Source organism: Mytilus californianus, unplaced genomic scaffold (genome assembly GCF_021869535.1).
Source record: "Mytilus californianus isolate M0D057914Y unplaced genomic scaffold, xbMytCali1.0.p SCAF_1, whole genome shotgun sequence".
NCBI classification, from domain to species: domain Eukaryota; kingdom Metazoa; phylum Mollusca; class Bivalvia; order Mytilida; family Mytilidae; genus Mytilus; species Mytilus californianus.
Window position 1 is genome coordinate 18,997,202 of NW_026262581.1, and position 23,007 is coordinate 19,020,208.

The 23,007-nt window shown below is 32.7% G+C and overlaps 1 protein-coding gene across 3 annotated transcripts in view; it reads right to left on the reverse strand.

The window, feature by feature from the left end:
- Positions 1-21,990, reverse strand: part of LOC127700039 (receptor-type tyrosine-protein phosphatase T-like) — a 253,165-nt gene extending 231,175 nt beyond the window's left edge. For all 3 annotated transcript variants that reach the window (XM_052203485.1, XM_052203493.1, XM_052203503.1), the window contains exons 1-2: positions 21,842-21,990; positions 15,264-15,336 (exon numbers count right to left, since the gene is read on the reverse strand). In XM_052203485.1, coding sequence (XP_052059445.1) covers positions 15,264-15,336; positions 21,842-21,847 — 79 coding nt within the window. In that variant the 5' untranslated portion in view covers positions 21,848-21,990. The remainder of the gene's footprint in view (positions 1-15,263; positions 15,337-21,841) is intronic.
- Between the last annotated feature and the right edge of the window lie 1,017 nt (positions 21,991-23,007).

The window sequence follows — 23,007 nt, forward strand, 5'->3', positions numbered from 1 at the left end:
TTTAAACTGTGGGGTTGCCAAAGGGTTTCAGTATATATACGAACTACAGTGCACAGTATATTATATACATATTTTATTTGCGATCATAAAATGTACGAAGTCGTCCATTACTATGTAAATTGGGTCGATTAAAAAAAAAGCTGAAAATGTTTCTGTTGCCAAGGGTTTTTCACAAGTATAGTAGTTAGCAGAAAAGTTCACCAAACTATACATTTTACCTATTCAAAAACGTAAATGCAAATTCCACAAGGCTTGATCCAAATAGCCTTTTTATTGTCTAATAACTTGCAAGTACGAAAAAGACAGGACAGAAGTATTTTTTGTCTATATGTTTTGTGTACGCACACTTTTTAAAGTTGATCATGCATTCGTTCTAAAATAAAATTTTGACCAGATAAAAGTTAAAAGATGACATAATTGGACATGCAACCGCAATTGTTAAATCGCTTTGACGTCCGAAAAAAAAGATAATAATCAACACATGCATTGTAACTTTTAAAGCCAGTTAAATCCTTTTTTTTTTTGTTGAAAGAACGTGCGATGTCATAAAAATTGATTATCAAAACATAACGAAAACACAAGTAAAGAACGTTTACACTGAGATGCAGTCAAGTTTAGCGATTGATAATTCATTGATAACATTCTGGCGTATCACAAACAAACAACTTGTAACGTCTCACTTCATTGGCTTTAAATACAACAACAATTGTTGTGTGCACGTGAATTGACACAGGTGACCGACAATGGAATGTACTACGATACTACGAACGTAAAAAACAATGATTTTTGGTCGAAATAATTAAATAAGTATTTTGTGAATTTCAAATAGTGGGGTCGAAATATTATACTAATAATTTGTGTTAAGTAATATTCTTTATGCATGCAGCACTTGTACCGCACTATGAAAAATATAAGGATAAAATAAAATACATGTGCCGCTTTTATACGGATGAATGTATGAACCACTTTAATTTCTTTCATATTGACGCTAGGTTATTATCCTGACAATGTCGTAGTTACTTATAATAAGGATCTCATAATACTGATCCATTTAAAATTTATGATGGGTTGCACCTTCCTCTTTTATTGTTTTCATGCTATAAAACGAAAATAAAGAAGCTAAGCGTTTGGTCATTCAGAAATGACGTGTCATAAACGAGCAAATTGTCCCCGAAAGATCGTACCATGTGTGCACGTGAATATAGATGTACTATGCAATGTACTATCATGGTCACCACGAAATTCAAATTAATTCAGTGAAGGCATGTTGGAGTAAAAAGGTTTGAAATGTTTCATCGGCGAAGATTTTATTTTTGCATGTGTGGAACTAAAAAATAAATAAAAACTTGTGAGAAATGTCGTAGTTTATAAGGAACTATATAAATGTACTGTTTTCGATTTTGATTGGTTGAAAATTTATCCTTTAATTTCATACCGTAAGAATAGAGCTTTGCATAACATTGTTGAACAATCCGCCAAAGTAACGTGTGGCATGCGTGCGTATTAAAATGAAATACAAAATCATACATGTATGATAAACTTATAAACGAAATATTAAGAAATTAAGGATGACTACTGTAAAAGTATGTACAAAAATGGAGTCACCTTTTATCAATACATTTAGTGAATAACCACACTGTTTAAAACTGATTGTTTTCTATGCAACTATTTAAATATTTACAATATATAATTTTCAACCGAGGATAGCAAAACAGTTAATTATAAATTAAGAAAGTATATCGCTGGAGTTTATAAAGTACATTTCCTTCCACTGTGCCATGGTTTGCCATCTCCATTTTTTCTCTAAACAAAGCATGGCTGGTTACATGTTCTGAATTTACTTAGAATTTCGGGATTTTTTTTTCAAAATCAAGTAAACTAAATCAGAAAAAAATCACACTATCCTAAAACTTATGAAAGAATATGAATAATGAACATGACAGTTTATAACACAAACCCATTTACTATAAAAATCGAGCAATATCTTTAGTATGTAATTTGGTTATTTTTGTAGTTAAGTACGGTTTCATTTCAAATACAACGTTAATTCATCAAGTCCATTGAATAAAAGATAAGGCAGGGTGAGCAACTTGACAAAAAAAAGGCAGGATGACTATTTATGTAAAAAATTCGTAAGGGTTCCGCGGAACCCAGTGTCTCGCCTACTTTTGCTGTTAATCGCAGGCTAAAAAAAAATGAGGAAAAAAATTAATAAAAATATTCCTCTCTATACTATCTTTTGATTGTAAGTAGCTTCTGTCCAAGTTTGGTAAAAATCCAGGATAGTTTATGAATCTAATAAATGTTTTAAAAACTTAAAGTGCAGACTGTATGTAATGTTAACTGGAAGAAAAACTAAGTCCATTTATAAGTAAAATACGGAAAAAATGGAATTTATTTTTTACTTTTTTACAAAATTTACTTCTGGATACTATCTTTTGATCATAAACAAGGTTCTTTCCAAGTTTGGTAGAAATCCAGGATAGTTTAAGAAAGTTATTAAAATTTCAAAAACTTTAACCACAGAGTGAATGTAATGTTTCATGGCAGAAAAACTAAGTCCATTTATAAGTAAAATACGGAAAAAATGGAATTTTTTTTTTACAAAATTTACTTCTGGATACTATCTTTTGATCATAAACAAGCTTCTTTCCAAGTTTGGTAGAAATCCTGGATAGTTTAAGAAAGTAATTAAAATTTCAAAAACTTTAACCACAGAGTGAATATAATGTTTCTTGGCAGAAAAACTAAGTCCATTTATAAGTAAAATACGGAAAAAATGGAATTTTTTTTTTACACAATTTACTTTTGAATATTATCTTATGATCATAAACAAGCTTCTGTCCAAGTTTGGTAAAAATCCAGGTTAGTTTAAGAAAGTTATTAAAATTTCAAAAACTTTAACCACAGAGTGAATATTTGTGGACGCCGCCGACGACAACGACGACGATGACGACGACGACGACGCCGACGGAATGTAGGATCGCTATGTCTCGCTTTTTCGACAAAAGTCGAAGGCTCGACAAAAATCAGGATAAACGAATAAATATAGTCAGGACCTAACAGACTGAAAAATAGAAAGACAGGACAGAGATAACAACTAAACAAAAAGGTAGGACAAAATGTTTCATCCAAGTCCTTCACCCCCAATCAAAATAAAATGGTAGCTCCCTTAATCCAGGACCAATTGAGAGGAGACAGTTGAATTAAATATTTCGACGTGACTGTTAAGATTAAAGTTTAAAATTTTACATGCACATGTATAAAAGCTAGAATTGCCATGCGATAATCAAGAACACAATCATGTTCGGGAATACGACGATGGAAGTTTTTAACGACCTTGACCGGCTACGTGAATACTGATCAGTCCATTCAGCTTTATAGTACGCGTGTTCTATTTTCGCAGGTGTGAGGTCGAAGGTTTGAATTGACCAATGAAAACGATCGTTCCTTAACGAGTTAATCTAATAAAGTTTGTTTGACTGATTATGTTGCACGACCTTTCGCTAAGCTTGACCGCAGTTCAGTGTAAGTATTCAATATAAATCAAAACACAAAGGTTATTCCTGATTAGTTTTTCGAATTATTTTATTTAGGCGTTGAGACCCTTTGGTGACCTCACAGTTTAAATGTCTATAATAAATACGTCGTGAGTTTTGGGCGTTACAGACGAACGTTCACCTAATCTGACCCAGTCAATGGGATATTTTTGCGCGCCAATCAATGATCTCGGCTACACTGTTATGCACATGATTCTATAAAGTATGGAGAGAAAACACTAACGTTAAATGGCGCACATGTATCTTGTAAATTTAAAAAAATTATGTCAAAGTAATGGACAGATATATATATTACAATTTTTTATTACAATCAACACTTCCCCAAACACAATTTAAAAAACTAAAGACTGAACAACACGAACCTCACCAAAAACCGGGTGTGATCAGATGGTCTGAAAAATCGGAAACTGCAAAACCTATAAAAATATTGATACCAGATGATCAATTCACCAGCTATTAATCAGCAATGACGATTATATAAATCCCTGATAGTCAATCAAGTTATATTATTTATGGATTGGAAAGTATAACCTTTTTTAGCGAGTTTTGAAATGTCATCGAAAGCAAAAACAGGATAAACAAACATAGATTATTATATATTCACAGCAAAGCAATTGACATTTTTAATCATCATTTTAATCAGTCTGGGCGTTCAATCCTTTTAATGCGAGTTTCTAAATTCGAAAAAAATGTATGACTCAAGATCAACAATCCTCAACATTTCTCCGAAGACACAGAACGTCATTTATCCGGAAACTGTGACAGGTTTAGGTTACTATGACAAAAAAACAAATTGGTTTTATATCTAGTTACTCCTGAAGCCCGGTAAATGAGATAAATACTGTCATAGATATAAGAAGATGTGGTATGAGTGCCAATGAGACAACTCTCCATCCAAGTCAAAATTTATAAAAGTAAACCATTATAGGTCACAGTACGGTCTTCAACACGGAGCCTTGGCTCACACCGAACAGTAAGCTATAAAGGGCCCCAAAAATTACTAGTGACATGTAAAACCATCCAAACGGGAAAACCAACGGTCTAATCTATATAAAAAACGAGAAACGAGAAACACTTATGAATCACATCAACACGACAACTACTGAACATCAGATTCCTGACTTAGGACAGGTGCAAACAAATGCAGCGGGTTTAAACGTTTTAATGGTACCAAACCTAATTTAACCCTTTTTCTGAAACAGTAGTGTAACATCACAACATAGAAAGACATACTATAAAATATCAACTGAAATAGCTTAACTCAATCAAAGGACATATTAACACCATTGAACATACACTGAACAAATAAATTTGATCTATGATACAATGTAAATACAAAATAAATAAACTAAGGGAAGAATAATAAAAGTAACATGTTATATCGGTAAGAAATGTTAAACAATAAAGAAAAACAATATGCTCGAACAAGAATATCAGCAATTTGCAATAACTTTAAACACAGGTAAATGAAAATAATTTTGTTGTTAGGTATACGTGTACAGTACCAATAGAGAAAGGAAATATTTTTACAAAATAAATATATTTGATGTTCATAGTACGAAGTGAAAATTTATAGTAATACCAAACACTATCAAAGCTGGCATATAGACCAGATATAACCCTGAATAACATTAAATAACAAAAAAGCAATACAATTAGTATCAACAGGTCAACTAAACAAGAAAGTACGATTTGAGAGTACTCGCAGTTACTGACAGCTAGTTAAAAGCCAAAACAATTAATAATAATAAATCATGCATCAGAAACTAAAATCAACTAAAACACATCCCAGGGATTTAGTATTTTAACGTCATGGACAGTCAAAGAAGACATGACTAGTGCAATGCCAAACATAAATGTATCGACAGACAGTAGGATAGTTACATGTAGGAGTTTAACCTCTTTATAGATCAAAACGAACGTGGGTGTGTCTTTATACATCCCGTTTGAAAAAAATACCAATTTAGTTATGTTTTAATTTGCTGATGACAAAATCGATATGAGTGCCAATGTAAACTATATTCAAAGATCTAATTACAACATTGGTTAGATAACCTTTACTAATAAGTTTGTTTAAAGGTTCGATGATTTTACACGGATCACATAGTGATATCCGCGCTTTAAGTACAATATTACCGTAAAATTTAGGATGTGAAATACCGTTTTTAATCAGTTTCTACAAGTACAGCCAAATTTACTAATCAAATCTTTGTATCTATGAAAGAACTTAGCAAAAGTTTTACGTAATTTATAATAACGAAATCCCTGATTTAATAATTTACCAGTGATGCATTGATTACGTTCGTTAAAATCTATGACATCACTACACACACGGGCATAACGAACGAGTTGGGATATATAAACACCGTATGATGGAGCCAAAGGAACATCGCCGTCTAAAAAAGGAAAATTAACAATAGGGAATGAAAAATCGTCTCTTTTGTCGTAAATTTTCGTATGGAGTTTTCCTTTAGAGATTGAAATGTCCAAATCCAGAAAAGGACAACTACTGCTGTTTATGTTAGATTTAGTTAAAGTAAGTTCTATTGGGTAAATTGCGGTAGTATATTTAGAGAACTCTGGATTATTTAACGAAAAAATATCATCTAGATAACGGAAAGTATTGTTGAATGTATCAACCAAATGTAACAATGACGTGTCTTTACTGAGTTTGGTCATAAACTGAGATTCATAGCAATACAGGAATAAATCTGCTATTAAAGGGGCGCAGTTAGTACCCATAGGAATACCGTGTCATCTCTACCCATCGGCGCAGTCATACAGCTATTCATGATGTCTCCATTCATATCAATAAAATCCTACTATTTATAAAGAAGTCGTTTGGCCTGCAAACCCTCCGTACGAAACCATAATCTCATACATTTTTAGCTCATCTGGCCCGAAGGTCCCCATTTGAGCTTATGCCATCACTTGGCATCCGTCGTCGTCCGTCCTCTGTCGTCGTCGTCTGTCATCGTCGTCGTAAACTATTTCAAGAATCTTCTCCTCTGAAACAACTGGGCCAAATACCTTCTAATTTTAACTGAATGTTCCTTAGGGTATCTAGTTTTTAAAATGTATCCGAAATTTTGATCCATCAACAAACATGGCCGCCATGGCTAAAAATAGAACATAGGGGTCAAATGCAGTTTTTGGCTTATATTTCAAAAACTATAAGCAAATCTGACATGGTAAAAATGTTCAATAGGTCAAGATCTATCAGCCCAGAAATTTTCAGACGAACCGAACAACCCATTGTTGGATTGCTGCCACTAAATTGGTTATTTTAAGGAAATTTTGCAGTTTTTGGTTATTATCTTGAATATTATTGAAGATAAAGATAAACTGTAAACAACAAAAATGTTCAGCAAAGTAAGATCTACAAAAATGTTAAATGACCAAAATTGACATTTGACCCCTCAAGGAGTTATTGCCCTTTAAAGACAATTTTACATAATTTGTTCATCATGTTTGCTAACATTTAAAAATCTTCTCCTCTGAAACTACTTGGCCTAACACTTCTAAACTTTAACTGAATGTTCCTTAGTGTAACTGGTTTATAAATTGTATCCGAAGTTTTGATCCATTAACAAACATGGCCGCCATGGCTAAAAATAGAACATAGGGGTCAAATGCAGTTTTTGGCTTTTATCTTAAAAAAAAAACTTTAGCAGTAAGAGCAAAAGTGACATGAGTTAAAGTGATGAATAAGTCAAAATATATCTGCTATGAAATTTTCAGACCAATTGGACCACCAATTGTTGGGTTACTGTCCGAAATAGTTAGATTTATGAAATTTTACTGTTTTTGGTTATTATCTTTAATATTATAATAGATAGAGAGAAAGTGTAAATGGCAAAAATGTTCAGCTAAGTAGGATCTACAAATAAGTTAAATGATCAAAATAGTCAATTGACTCCTTAAGGAGTTATTGCCCTTGAAACGTTTATTTTTACATTTTTTCGTAAAACTGCTGTGCCAAATACTTCCAAACTTTAACTGAATGTTTCTTAGGGTATCTAGTTTGTAAATTATATCCGAAATTTTGATCCATACAGCAGTTAAAGCAAAATTGAAAGGGAGTTAAAGTGATAAATGGGTCATGATCTATCTGTTATGAAATTTTCAGACAAGTTCGACAACCCATTGTTGGGTTACTGTCCGAAATAGTTTATTTTTATGAAATTTTACTGTTTTTTGTTATTATCTTTAATATTATAATAGATAGAGAGAAAGTGTAAATGGCAAAAACGTTCAGCTAAGTAGGATCTACAAATAAGTTAAATGATCAAAATAGTCAATTGACTACTTAAGGAGTTATTGCCCTTGAAACGTTTATTTTTTACATTTTTTCGTAAAACTACTGTGCCAAATACTTCCAAACTTTAACTGAATGTTTCTTAGGGTATCTTGTTTGTAAATTATATCCGAAGTTTTGATCCATACAGCAGTTAAAGCAAAATTGAAAGGGAGTTAAAGTGATAAATGGGTCATAATCTATCTGTTATAAAATTTTCAGACAAGTTCGACAACCCATTGTTTGGTTACTGTTGGAAATAGTTTATTTTTATTAAATTTTACTGTTTTTGGTTATTTTTTTCAATATTATAATAGATAGAGAGAAAGTATAAATGGCAATAAATGTTCAGCTAAGTAAGATCTACGAATAAGTCAACATGATCAAAATAGTCAATTGACCCCTTAAGGAGTTATTGCCCTTAAAACGTCTTTTTTTTAACATTTTTTGTGATAGTCTAATTACTTTTCAAAAATATTCTTCTCTGAAACTACTTGGCCAAATACTTAAAAACTTTAATTGAATGTTCCTTAGGGTATCTAGTTTATAGATTGTATTCGGGGATTTGATCCATTCGAAAAAATAGCGGCAGTTTCTAAAAATAGAACATAGAGGTCGAATGAAGTTTTTGGCTTTCATCTCAAAAACTAAAACAGTAAGAGCAAAACTGACATAGGTGAAAGTGTTAAACAGGTTTAGATCTTCCTGTCAAGTAATCTTCAGACCCATGGGACAATTTATTGTTGGGTTACTGTCCAGAAATAAATAATTTTTAGGAAATTTTACAGTTTTGGGTAATGTATTATCTTTAATATTATTATAGAAAGAGAGAAAGTTTAAATGACAAAATTGCTCAGCAAAGTAAGATCTACAAATAAGTCAAATGCCAGAAACTGAAATTACAGGTGAGCGATATCAGGCTCTCATGAGCCTCTTGTTTAAGACCTGTTACCATACAAAAATTAAAACGAAAAAACGATCCTTTCAAAAATTGTCCAATGCAAACAAAGATCACGATGCAATCAATTTTAGCAATATCTTTCATCCTAAATTAGTGAAATCTATAGTATTTTCCTCTTCACATATATCAAGCTGCACCAATTATCTCTTAAACCTATACAACATTTATTGCAACCACAATTTTCTATAACAAATATGTTATGCATGTTGTTAACTAATAATATATATTGAGGACCTATACAAGTTCCTAATTCATATATAATAATCCAGATGACCACGTTATAAATGGTGACCTTAACATTGTCAACAGCACTTCTCTACAAAAAAAAAATGTGTTAGGCAAAGGGCCGTCATATCTCGATCCAAAACTCGTAAACTGTAAACATAACTTTAATACTAATGGATTCCGTTGAGTATTTTGCAAGGTAGGCAATGGGCAAAACTTGAAAGATGAAGACGTTGATACTCTCACCAAAAAAGATGTGAGGTCATTGGTACAAATCAGGTCAAAACAATCAAATTGATCTACTCGTGCTTCATCTATGGTCAAGACCCACGTATTGCTAAGTGTTTGATCTACATGGAACTCCGTGACAAATATCGTGTTGTCACTGCAGACAAAACCCAAAACATTTATCTTTGTTTAACACTGTTTACAGATTGATTGAGGAATTGAGTATATCCCCATTACACTTCATCAGGAGGAAATCCATAACAAATATTGATAGGTTAACGTTTTATGTTCTTTTGGAATTTCAACTTAGGATGGTGAACTGGATCTCTTCACCAAACTAGAAACCTGAATTACATGTCATTGAGTGTCCTTAAAACCACAGTTTAATGTATCATTTTGTCGATACTTATGTTTTGTTTTTCTTACTTTTTTATAAGTCTAGTGCTTTTGAATGTTCAAGGCGAGAACATTTTAGCAATACATTCAATGAATAGCAAAATTTTCCTTTAATGAATAAGTTATCAATTATAATATGTCAACATACAAACTTCAACAATGAGCCAAACCCATGCCGTACAGGAAGATATAAAGACACTGTGAATGTACAAATTGATAAACCTTAGAAGAAGAAAAAATACAACGGCCTAATTTATGCACAACAATAAATGAAAAATTATGGCAGACAGCAACCAACGACATCCACTGGATGAAAATCTTCTGATTTTGTTTGGACAACAAAATTTGTTACGTTTAAAACATTTCTGGGCGTTCAATCCTGTCTATTGAATGGTATAGTCGTGTACCAATAATATAAAAAAAGAACAAAGTGTAAAAATCAATTGACATGACAAATGTAAAATAATTCAAACGTGAAAACTGGCGGAATTATTTATTTTAAACAACAAAAAAACGAAAAACAAATGTAATATACAGCTACAAAAGACAACCACTGGAATACAGGTTCCTGATTTGAGACAGGCACATACAGAATGTGGTGGGATTAACGTGTTTGCGGGCGACCAAATCTCCCCTAACCTGGGACAATGGTGTAACAGCACAGTATAAGAACAAACTATACAAACCAGTTGAAAAAGGCTTGACTAATCAGATCGACAAATAGTCCAAAAAATACACTACTCCTCCACACGTATACCAAGCTGTACAACATCTATTACAACCACAATTTTCTATAACAACCATGATGCTGAATCATAATATTGAGGACTTCAAGTCTAAACCACCTGGTTGCACCTATGCAAGTTCCTAATTCATATATAATCCAGCTGACAACGTTATAAGTAGCGACCTTAACATTGTCAATAGCACTTCTCTACAACATTTCTTAGCCAAAGGGCCGTCATATCTCGATCCATAACTCGTAAACTGTAAACATAACTTTAATACTAATGGATTCCGTTGAGTATTTTGCAAGGTAGGCAATGGGCAAAACTTGAAAGATGATCATGAAGACGTTGATACTCTCACCGAAAAGGTTAAGGCTGTGAGGTCATTGATACAAATCAGGTCAAAACAATCAAATTGGCCTACTCGTGCTCCATATATGGTCAAAGACCCAAGTATTGCTAAGTTTTTGATCTACATGGAACTCCGTGACAAATATCGTGGCGTCACTGCAGACAAAACCCCAAACATTACCCGTTTCTCTTTGTTTCATCTGTTTGAGATTGATTGAGGAATTGAATATATCCCCATTACACTTCATCAAGAGGAAATCCTTAACAAATATTGATCGGTTAACGTTTTATGTTCTTTTGGAATTTCAACTTAGGATGGTGTCCTTAAATCCACAGTTTACGGTCTCATTTTGTCGATACTTATGTTTTGTTTTTCTTACTTTTTTATAAGTCTAGTGGTTTTGAATGTTTACGGCGAGCACGTATTTAGCAATACATTAAATGAACAGCAAAACTTTTCTTTAATGAATAAGTTATCAATTATAATAGGTCAACATAACAACTTCAACAATGAGACAAACCCATGCCGTATAGGAAGATATAAAGACACCGTGAATATACAAAATGATAAACATTAGAAGAAAAAAAAAATACAACGGCCTAATTTATGCACAACAATAAACAGGAAATTATGGCAGACAGCAACCAACGACAGCCGCTGGATGACAGTCATCTGACTTTGTTTGGACAACACATACAAAATGGGTTACGATTAAAAGATTTATGGGCGTTCAATCCTGTCCCACACATGGGATAGTCGTGTTCCAATAATATAAAAGAAGAACAAAATGTAAAAATCAATTGTAAATGTCTTGACTCATCAAATTGGTTGTTAAGTCAAAACAAACAACAAATACTATGTAAAAGACAAAAGACAGAAAGAAACAATGTAAGAGTACTCGAAGTTGTCGAAAGCCAGGCCATAGCCAGTTTTCAACTAATAAATAGGTCTTGTTTTCCAGTCTAAAATATCAATATTTAATTTTTTTTGCTTTCTTAGCAATTATTTATATAAAAATAAGAAAGTGTGGTATTATTGCCAATGCGACAACTTTCTTCCAGTGACGAAATGAGGCAGAAGATAGCAAGTATAGGTCACCGCACAGTTTCAACAGTGATTAAATTCATACCGCCACAGGCACTTGTCTATGAAAAAAATGTCCTATATTATACTTTGATATAACACAAGGTACTTAACTCGCATTTTTGAAAAATTTCACCCGGTCGCGAACTTCCGTTATATTGGTTGTGGGTATACGAAATAATTACGGTTGACATACTTGAGGAGGCCTGCTACGAATGATTCTGACAACAAAGGTAGGCGTATTTTACACCATTGTGTAGATAAATCAATTCAGATTTACGGTATAACAAGTTTAGTGGGATAGCTATATAGACAACCGATAAATCGAAATATAAGGGAAGTTCGCGATTTTTAAATATTGACCGTCAATAAATATTTGAATAGAAACATAGCGTCCTTATACTTAAATATATTACCATTTGAATCACGTAATAACCATGATAACCAATGAATAAGAAGAATACTACACCATGTGTAATATTCTAGTTTATTGAATTATAAAGCCAAAAAAATAACTGTCCCTCTCTCAAAATAGCTCAACATTAATATGATCAGTATCTAAGAGTTTGTTTTTTGTTAAAAAGGTCACCGTTTTTACAAAACTACAAAAGGCTGACTGCTCTTCAACATTTCAAATACTTTCAAAAATGAAAACGAACATGATTTTTTTCCTGATATGAATATGAATGACTAAATTACTATTCTGAAAAATGTTGTTCCATATTAATATTGCAAAAGTCTCTCAAAATTATTTTATTGTAGCTTTTTTTTATCGTGAAAAGGTTTGTGAAAGATCTGGTGTCACTTATTTGTCATTGCAAAAATCATTCAAAGTTATTGAGTATTAAAATTGTTTTGTAGATATGAGAAAATTGTTATGTAATTGCTACAGCACAAGACTGACTCTCCATGACTTCTTCCGGTTCACTTTTGTTGGAGAATAAAACTGTAAGGCTATGATGGTTCAACCCCGTTTGGGCTGGTTTTGTAACGCAAACACTCCGACTAGTCCGTGGTTTCCTATAGTACATGTAATTACTGTCTATCTGTTCGTCCGTCAACATTTTTTGTGGTATTATAAGTAAAGATTGACTAATCTGATATTAATATTTTTCATGAACAATATCTTTATCTACATAAGAAAGACCCTTGTCGTTTTGTTTTATTAAAAACAAAGGGAACTTCTTTGAATTGTTTTGTTGTTGTTGTTGTAAACAGCATGTGAAAATTAGGATGTGGTAAAATCTTGATTTTTTATTTTAAAAAATTAAAAAATTATGTTTTTCATCATAAGTTTTTATTTATAGGATTTCCAAAACAACTTATATCAAGGTATAATATAGATAGATTCCAAATGTCAAATTTTCTTTAAATAACATGACTTAAACGAATTAAATAATGCGTATTACGCTATTCTAAATGATTATCGGTGTCCTTTTTGCGGTAAATAGTGAGCTTTTATTTTTTTCAAATCACAAAATTTGAGAATCATATTTGTATGTTATGATTTTTAACAAAAATTGAAACACATGTATTGTTTGCTTTCAGGAACATTATTTCAAAAGGATTGTGAAATATTCTGAGTATATAGATCTTGTCATTTCGGTCACTTTTGCAGTTTAGCAAAAAATGCAAATGCCGGCCTAAATAAAAGTTGGTATAAGGAGTGAAGCGAAGTAAAAACGTTTTATACAAATTCGCGTCAAACACTCACACAATAGATGCATTATTCAATAAGATACGCAGAAATCTATATAATTATATATGTTATTCAGACGGAATCAACATGTGAATAAAAACGTATGCCATTTGCATGGAGGAATATAAATATAAATAAGAGATAAATAAACTTCACCACTTTTTTCCATTGATAACTAATGAAATTTTCAATAAATTATGGTTCAAATCCCTTTGGCAATATTGACCTCAAACGATTTTGACTATTCTTTTTATGTTACCTTTTTAGTTGGCTTATAATTTTTCTGTGTATTTATACATCCTTGATTTAAAATAATTGGTTTTCAGCTTTTCTGGTTAAAGTAATTCCGATTCGAAACACACGAACTCATAAACGGTTAAACTTATTATTAGTATTGTGGAACTCAATGTGAACCCTCACTTTTCATAAGGGGACAACCATTTGATTCTGAGGGGAGCTGCCAGATCTTGGAAATAATATGTCTGGTCCCAGTTAGGTGAAAATAAATAGTCTTGACTTATCACACATGCAAATAAATGTTCTGGCCCCAAATATTCAAAATGTTCAAAATATTTTTGGCTCGCTTCGCTTGCTACATTTACAAAAGTATCCACTAGTTACAGATAATCTCGAAAAAGTTCGCAGGACACACAGAATTTGTAAAGTGTTATCATTGTTACAGAATTATTGTCAGTGGTTACTTCGAGAGTCGTCCTCCTTGCTTTTGACCTGAAAAAATTATTTTGTTTATGAAATCTTACCAGAAAAAAATTGACAAGCTACGCATGTACGCTCGCCAGAAATTTATCATTTTGGATAATAATACCCCTCTTTCCTTGAACCCTGATTCCACCCTTAATTGTAATGCTATTATATTTTCAATAGTAATCTTACCAGAAAAAATTTGACTGGCTACGCATGTACGCTCGCCAGAAATTTTATCATTTTGGATAATAATACCCCTCTTTCCTTGGACGCTGAATCCACCTTTAAATGTAATTCTATTACATTTTCATATCAATTGAATATATATTCTTTACTTCATTTTGACCGCTCTATTTGCTTGTTGTATGTACCAGTGTGAAGCTAGCCGGCGTTAAAATTCACGAGGCTAGCAATATCAAATATAAACAAAAAACTTTATTTTATCATAATAATCGATAGTTTAACACTTCATCGAACGCAAGTCATCTCATGAATATTATTGATGGCTCATGAATATTATTGAAGGCTCGCCTCATGAATATTACCGCCGGCTGTTATCGACGGCTAGCTTCACACTAGTGTTGTATGTGTATAATATTAGAAAAGTGATCTGTATCACAAAAATTGTATTATTTAATTATTTTAGGGGATGAAAAGTTGATTCTAATGGGGGTGGGTTGGGGGGGGGGGGGTGGAGGGGGTATGGGGGGGGGGCGGTCGTTTGAATCAATTTGTGTATGAGCAATAAACAAATATTCTGGCCCTGTTCTGAGTGAAAATAAATAATCTGGCAGGCTTTATATGTCGGAAATAAATATTCTATTCTGACCTCATCAAGTTTGCCAGGCCCTCAACTAAGAATTAAAAGGTCGTCCCCTAAGTACTTTCCAACCGATTTGTCTCCTGTCACCACAAACGGTTCTCTTGATAAATTAACGTATTAAGTTCAGAAAAATATCGTTATTTCATTCAGTTTGTAATAGATTGTTGTTACAATTGGTAAATATAGTCAAGTATGCAGATACTTACGCTGTGCTGTTACTGTCACAAAAAAGGTCTGTATGATTATCAAAAATACACAAGGTTGCAGATTTTGGATCATCTGAAACAAAGATTTTTAAATCATTTATTTTAAAATTATCAGATTTTCTTTTTATTAAATGATGTATATGAATATAATATACCATACTCAAGCTGACAGCCACTTTTAGCAGACAATCAAGATAGCAGCCACTTTTTCCAGCAGCCAATTTTTATTATACATGTAATTATGTCTAAAAACAAAACAAAAATCTGTATATGACTCAAACGTTCCAAAAATCTCAAAATGTTAGCTAAATATGATAGCACCTCCTTTGTTAGTGGAATTCGACATTTTCACGTCTTGTCGTGATTCTGATAAGATAGTATATATTTATACGTTTTTTATACCAATGATTCCATTCTTTTTCTTATTTTTTATTGTTTAAGATTAGGAGGAACAGAATCAATGTAAAAAATGATGAAATGATCTAAGTACAACTACCATAATTGTCCTATCTAATAATCTCCTATACATTTCTAGGAATATCATTGGTTCAAAAACGACCGCGTGTAGACCGTGTATATTTAATATGGGGTTCTTATGCGTGGGTTATTTTGATACACGGTAAGTAGTGATGTTACGTCCCTTTATAAAACAACACTCCCACTAAGATATAATAGCCAAGGTTTGACACTAAACAAATATTTACAAGGATATTTACAAAGTGTAAATTTAAGCACCCTTTCACATTATGTAAATATCCTTGTAAATATTTGTTTATTAAGTGTAAAACCTATATCCAAAGTGGGAGTGCTCCGATATATAACGGAGGATCATACCTGTACAGAACACGCCGTATGAAGAAATTGATGATGAACGATTGAAATAAATGCAGAAAACACACTAAAAGCTAACAAGTTGTTATTGTTGGCATTTGTTTTTGTATAGACCAATGGAAGTATGTTTTTAATATTGAAGACTTGATCACTATCATAGGCCACTAGTCTAAATGCCACATGTTTAAGTTAAGATAAGTGAAGTAAATTCGTTACACCGTGTGCTAGTGACCTAGTACGATATATATGGGGTCAGTATCTTCCATATGACCCCATATGTATCGTAATAGGTCACTAGGCTAAGCACACTGTGTAACTAATATTACTTCACACAGATTCACACAGCATGTATAACTGTGGAACTAATATTACTTGATTTGAATAAGTTACAATGAATTATGTTATTCTGAATTGTTGTAAATGATATATTTTCATTGAAAAAAAAACAGATTCAGTGCGTGTTTGTCGGAAAAACTACATACAGGCTTTTCATACCCTTGGTATCCTCAAATATCCCATATTTAAGTAAAATCTTCTTCGTATACATGAAATGAAAATATTTGGATCTACATGTTGTGTGAATCTGTTTTTCAATGTGGACTATATTTTGTCTAAATTGATACGGCATGCAACATTGTCAATTTATCAATATCAATTACAATTTCGGAACTATTCGGCTTGTCCCTACGGCAAAATTATGAACCAAAGCTGATATGCATAAAACCACTTAAGTTAAGATATATCCAATCGTAGTACTAATTTATAGTAGGACATGCAGAAAAATTCGTCCGTTCGGAACAAATTATTACTTAAGTAGTTTTATGCATATCAGCCCTGGCCTAACTCATTTCAAGTTAAGATAAAAAAAAAATGGTAATGTTGCATGATTTATAAATTTAGACAAAATAGTCCACGTAAGATTTTCATTGGAAGGACTACTTGTTCACATTAAAAAATAGAATTACCCAACAAGTATTTTCAAATGATTTCATTTCACGTATAGAGAAGTGGATATGATATTAAAAATGGTTTTAACCGAAATACGAGATATTTCAGGATGCCGAGTGTAAGGAAAGTCTTATGTAGTTTCCATGTCGTACTTTGCACTTCTCATATTCAGTTGAATGAAAATATATATAAAACGCTGTTCATAACAATTACTTAAATAATCATAGTAGTTGACCTAGATTATTTAATTTTCTATCCTTACATTGTTTCTGTACCTCCAATCTTAAGGATTAAAGAATCGAGAGAAAAAAGGAAAACGGATTTAAAAATGCACATAGCTTGCTGTTCGATGTGAGCCAATTGCAAGGCTCCGTGTTGAAGGTCGTACTTTGACCTATAAGGGAACGACCATTTAACTTCAAGGGGGGGTGGGGGTCCTAAAAAATATATTCTGATGCCCGATTTGATGAAAAAAAAATATTGCGGTCAAGCAGATGACAAAAAAAAATATTCTGAATCCAGATTTCCCCCATACCTTATAGTGTTAAATTTTGAAAAAAATAATTTGATTGATAGCGTGGAAAAACCAAATAAAAACATTCTGACTCGGACAAAAAACCATAACCCCCCCCCCCCCCCCCCTTGAATTTAAATGGTTGCTCCCTAATTGTTTACCTTTACACATTGTGACTTGGATGGAGAGTTGTCTCATTGGCACTCATACCACATCTTCTTATTTCTATATACAATATTGTTTGTATTTAACAGGCAGTGGCCTCCGAAAAAGTGGATACTGGCATCATTGGTATATAACATCGATTGTCATTTTATGACAATCATGACAAGGCGTGAAAATGTCGATTTCCTCTGTCAAAGGATGACTGTGCTACCATTTCAAGCTGAGATTTTTAGATTTTCGGAACGTTTGAGTCTTGTACTGTTTTTTTGGTTCTAAACATATCATATATTTGGCTGCTAGAAAAAAAAAGTGGCTGCTAGTTTGATTGACTGCTAAAAGTGGCTGCTATTTTGATTGGCTGTTAAAAGTAGCTACTAGCTTAAGTCTTTAACCAAAGCAATTAGATAAACTTACAGCTTCACAGCTTATGTTGCATTCTATAATTAAATAGATATTTAATGAATTTGAAACAATTTCTGAAAGACATCTTTGCAAACCATTGGAAATATTCATATAACTTATCAATTCGAAACTTGACTTACATCTAGAAAGTTACAATGAGGGTTGGTTGAGTTAAACTTTAAGATACAAAAGATGACATTAGCTTCCCAATAGTGAACTTTCTACTTCTATGTAGCATCATTCCAGTAGCGCTAGCAACATGGAGTTGATACGATATAACTGAGCTTTCACTACCTATCATAATTTCCTTCATAGAGGATTATTGCATACAGGGAAGCTATTAAACAAAAAATTACAAGCGTTGAAAAATTTTACAACCGTCACCACGAGTTGGTTGACCGTTATGAAGTAACTGTTTCAAAGACAAATATGTTTCAAATGTCTTTACCGCAATCCTCTTTTCCTCGAATGTGACCTTCCGAATTAGACTAATCACCGGGTCTGTACTTACATGAAGGGTGTCACATGTTCAACAGGATCTGCTTACCCGTACCCATAAGATGATACTCGGGATGGGGTTCGTATTACTTTGTATTTAGTTGTCTATGATGTGCGTTGTATACGTTTTTTTTCCGGACATACACATACATGTTGTTTGCTAGCTGGTAAAAAATCTGTTATGGGACACCAAAGTATACCGTTCTCTTTTAAAACTTCATGAAAGCGATGAAATCAACGGATAATCTCTCTCTCTCTATCTCTCTCTCTCTCTCTCTCTCCTATTACTTTTATTTGAATTTCTAAGAGTCATAATAACATAATTATAAGATGTTTTAAACACATTTGTTAATACATTATCCACATAATCAATTTTGTAATCAGTGGTACACAATGCTGATGAAGATTTTTTATAGAATTGTGCATTTTAAGGATGTTCGCTCCTCTGTTTGTAAATAACAAGATTAACAAGAAATGATTGTAACAGGATGCTGTTACGAAGTCTCCCAAACGAAGCTCCCATAATTCGTCATTCCCATGGTCGCCTGACATTGGGCAAAGTCCAGTACAAATTGGTTTGGTCCGGTAAAGTGATATGCTTACGCCAAGGGACTGACCCTGTATGTCATTCAAATTTTGTGAAATGACGAACAGGAATATATATAGTTTAGGGGTGGGGATCTCGACCATTTACAAGATATTAGAACATTTGGGGTGGGGGAACCCCTTGAGACTGACCCTATATGTCATTCAAATCTTTTTGACATGACGATCAGGAATATGTATGGTTTAGTGGTGGGGATCTTGACAATTTACAAGACATTAGAACATTATGGGTGGGGGGAACCCCTGGGGACTGACCCTATATATTAATAAAATCTTTGGAACATGACGAACAGGAATATATATGGTTTAGGGGTGGGGATCTTGACCAATTACAAGATATTATAACAAATGGGGGTGGGGGAACCCCTCTGGACCTCTCCTATATATCATTCAAATCTTCATGACATGACAAACAGGAATATAAATGATTTAGGGGTGGGGATCTCGACCATTAACAAGATATTTGAACACATTCAAATAACAGGGGGTGGGGATGACCCTTTGGGTCTTACCATGTATATCATTTAAATCATCTTGGCATGACAAACCAGCATATATATGGTTTAGGGGTGGGGATCCTGACCACTTACAAAATATTAGAACTTTCTCAAATGGCAGGGGGTCGGGATGACCCCTGGGGACTAACCCTGTTTATCATTCAAATCATCTTGGCATGACAAACCAGAATATGTATGGTTTAACGGTGGGGATCTTGACCAATTACAAGCTATTAGAACTTTCTCAAATGGAAGGGGGTGGGGTTACCCCTTTGGACTAAACTTTTATTCATTTAATGTGCTTTTTCATTCAGAACATTTTCAATTATAAAGATTGTGTCTATCACTAACTGTTTTCAAGTTAAAATCATTTGAAAATAAAAATAATAAAATCCCTTAGGGTTCTATAGTAAACCCCTCCTTCCTTTTTGCCCCTCAAAGTACACCTTTATAAACCCCATTGCACAAACAAAACCCCGATTGCACCACTAGTCATGTTAGTCTAACATATTGTGAAATCCTAAGTTAATCTGACCAACGGTTTTGGAGAACGGGTGCGGACAAGTTCAAAAGTTCGAAAGAAGAAGAGGAAGAAGAAGAACTAGATTTGTAATTGCTAGCAATAACGGATGGCACCCTTCCCCCATTGTCAGGGTAACGGCAGCCATTTTGAAAATTCCAAAGTCAAAGAGCACATCTACACATGCTAATTATGATCATTTCTGTAAAGTTTTATTAAGTTTGGAGCATTTAGAAATTTTTTTAATTTTTGCTGTTTCTATGGTAACGGCGGCCATTTTGGAAATTCCAAAGTCAATGGGACATCTACGTATGCCAGTCAATATTTGTGTTAAGTTTCATTTACTTTAGAGCATATTGATTTTACGGACATTTTTGCTGTTTCCATGGTAACGGCGGCCATCTTGAAAATGCCATACCCCGATTGCAAATCTGCACATGCTGGTTAACAATATTGTATAGTTCCATTAACATTGGTTCATAAAATTTCGAGATATAAGCTGGACAAAAAAAGTGGAAGAAAAAAAATAAGAAAAAAAGAAACGTAGAATAACAATACGTCACCCCAACTCCGTTGAGGGTGCCATAATAAAAATAAAATATAATAAGAACTGAGCAAAAACAATAAGTCTTCGCAAACTTCGTTTGGGAGACTTAATAAAAGACTAATATAAATTGATAGTATATAAATAACGGAACTTAAAAAAAAAATGAAAAAATGATAGGTCGATATCCTTGTTTTTTTTAGATTCTCTCTATAGTTTTCTTACATTTAACATTGACACCTTTTTTTCTTTCAAAAACTATGAAAAATAACAAGGATTATATTTCATAAAATTTTCAAAATGTATATGTAATAAAATAATGCAAAGAAAAGTAGGGGTTAGCGGGCAAGTTTTTTTATTGGCAATACATGGATAAACCTAGAGGATTCTGAATATCTGACAAAAAATCAAAAACAAAAGTAGCGAACATCCTTTAACACGAAATGACTTCTGTTAACCAAAAATGAAGTAGTACGTGTTTTATTTGTTATATAAGATAACAAGTATATGAAGATTGACTTCAAATAACTTTTTTTTTCGTGAAGCCTCTTTATGTCTTTCTTTCTTTCATTTTTGTTTATGAATAATCTCTAATTTTTAAATTCTATAAAAAAGTAGCTCTGAGACATGATACATTTAGGTTTTGACGTCATGTTGAAAAAATAATGTAAAGAAAAATCATGAAGCCAAAATATATATTAAGCCATGACACTGTGGCTATCAGTAAAAAAGACAACAAAAACTAACACTGTTTTTAAATGGCCATGGCATACATAGAGTAAACTGAAGTTTCTTTTGTAATCATCAACACACGTCAAATAATAAAATGAAACTAAGTATTTCAATTGTGACATCAACTTATTCAAATTTCAAATCTCTAATAAAATCATATATGAATAATCTTAATTACTGCTTCATAATAGTATAATGATGATTTAAGATGTAACTGTTTGTATGTGTTTGTGTTGTGTTTTTCAACCAACTTTAAGATTGGCTGGGGCTCTTCGTTTTGTTTTCTAAAAGTATTACATGAAGTAAAAAGAATAAACTAACCTTCATTGCAGCAAGATCAACATCACATTGTGACCTATGTCAACCAGGAAGTACTAGCCATAATGTTTATAAATACCCGAATTGGATTTTTTAAGATGGTTCATTGTACACCTAGAGCAGTCAGGCATACACATATCATATTGATGTGTTCAAAAGTTACAGGTTTAAATGTAAAGAAAGTATTTAAAAGTAATCGCAAAATTAAATCTTAACTTTTTAACTGGTGTTTAATAAAACCAACGACCCGTGTATTTGAATTGTTTATTTGTTAAAATTCGGATGCTTTTGGATAAATCACGATACATACTTGAATAAATGACGTTAGTATAGCAGTCGACAAATAAAAGAGATGTTTAATTTCTGACAGAATTATGTAGAGGCATTGTAACATTTTTGTTAAGTATAGAACAGTGTAATCTATATATACCAGCTTAAATTCGTCCATTTATAACCACCCATTTTCCCCCGCAACTTTAAATGCATAACTCCTTATCGCACTCGGAATACGTTTTAAAAGTTTGAGGTACGAATAGACAATTACACGTGATGTAATACTTATTACGTACACTTTGTCTAAGGATATGAAGGTTAAAAATGCGGAAGCCAATACGGAAAAAACGTCTCTAAATTACCGAGATGTCCCATTGGCGTTGACACTTTCATTCGAACTTTTAAAACTTGCAATTGTGTGAATGATAGCTTCCTACTTTGAAAGGACATGCTAAAAAGTTGATCAAGTAAAAAATGATCCTTGTTAAGTTAACTTAGTTCTTTTCCTATTTAAGTAGCTGCTGTGGTAAATCTTTCACTGAGAAGCTGCTTCATTATTTGAAATATTATAAGTCTGTAGTTTGACGCACAGTGTGTATCAATTATATTACTTTTGATAAATTCATTATGTAGGTGATACTTTAGATAAACAAGTTTATTCGAAGTTTCAACTCTTTATGATTTTAAATCAAAATAAACTTTTGTAAACAGTTATCGACGGTCACGAACAGACATCATTTCTGAATTATTCTTTCAAAGACATGTTTAATACTGATTTTGATAAAATAAAATAAAACACCATGCAACACGCGTACTATACACTGTACAAAGAGAAAAATCTTTGTGTATTAATCTTTATTTAGAACGATCAGAGCCATGGAAAACGCTCTTCATTA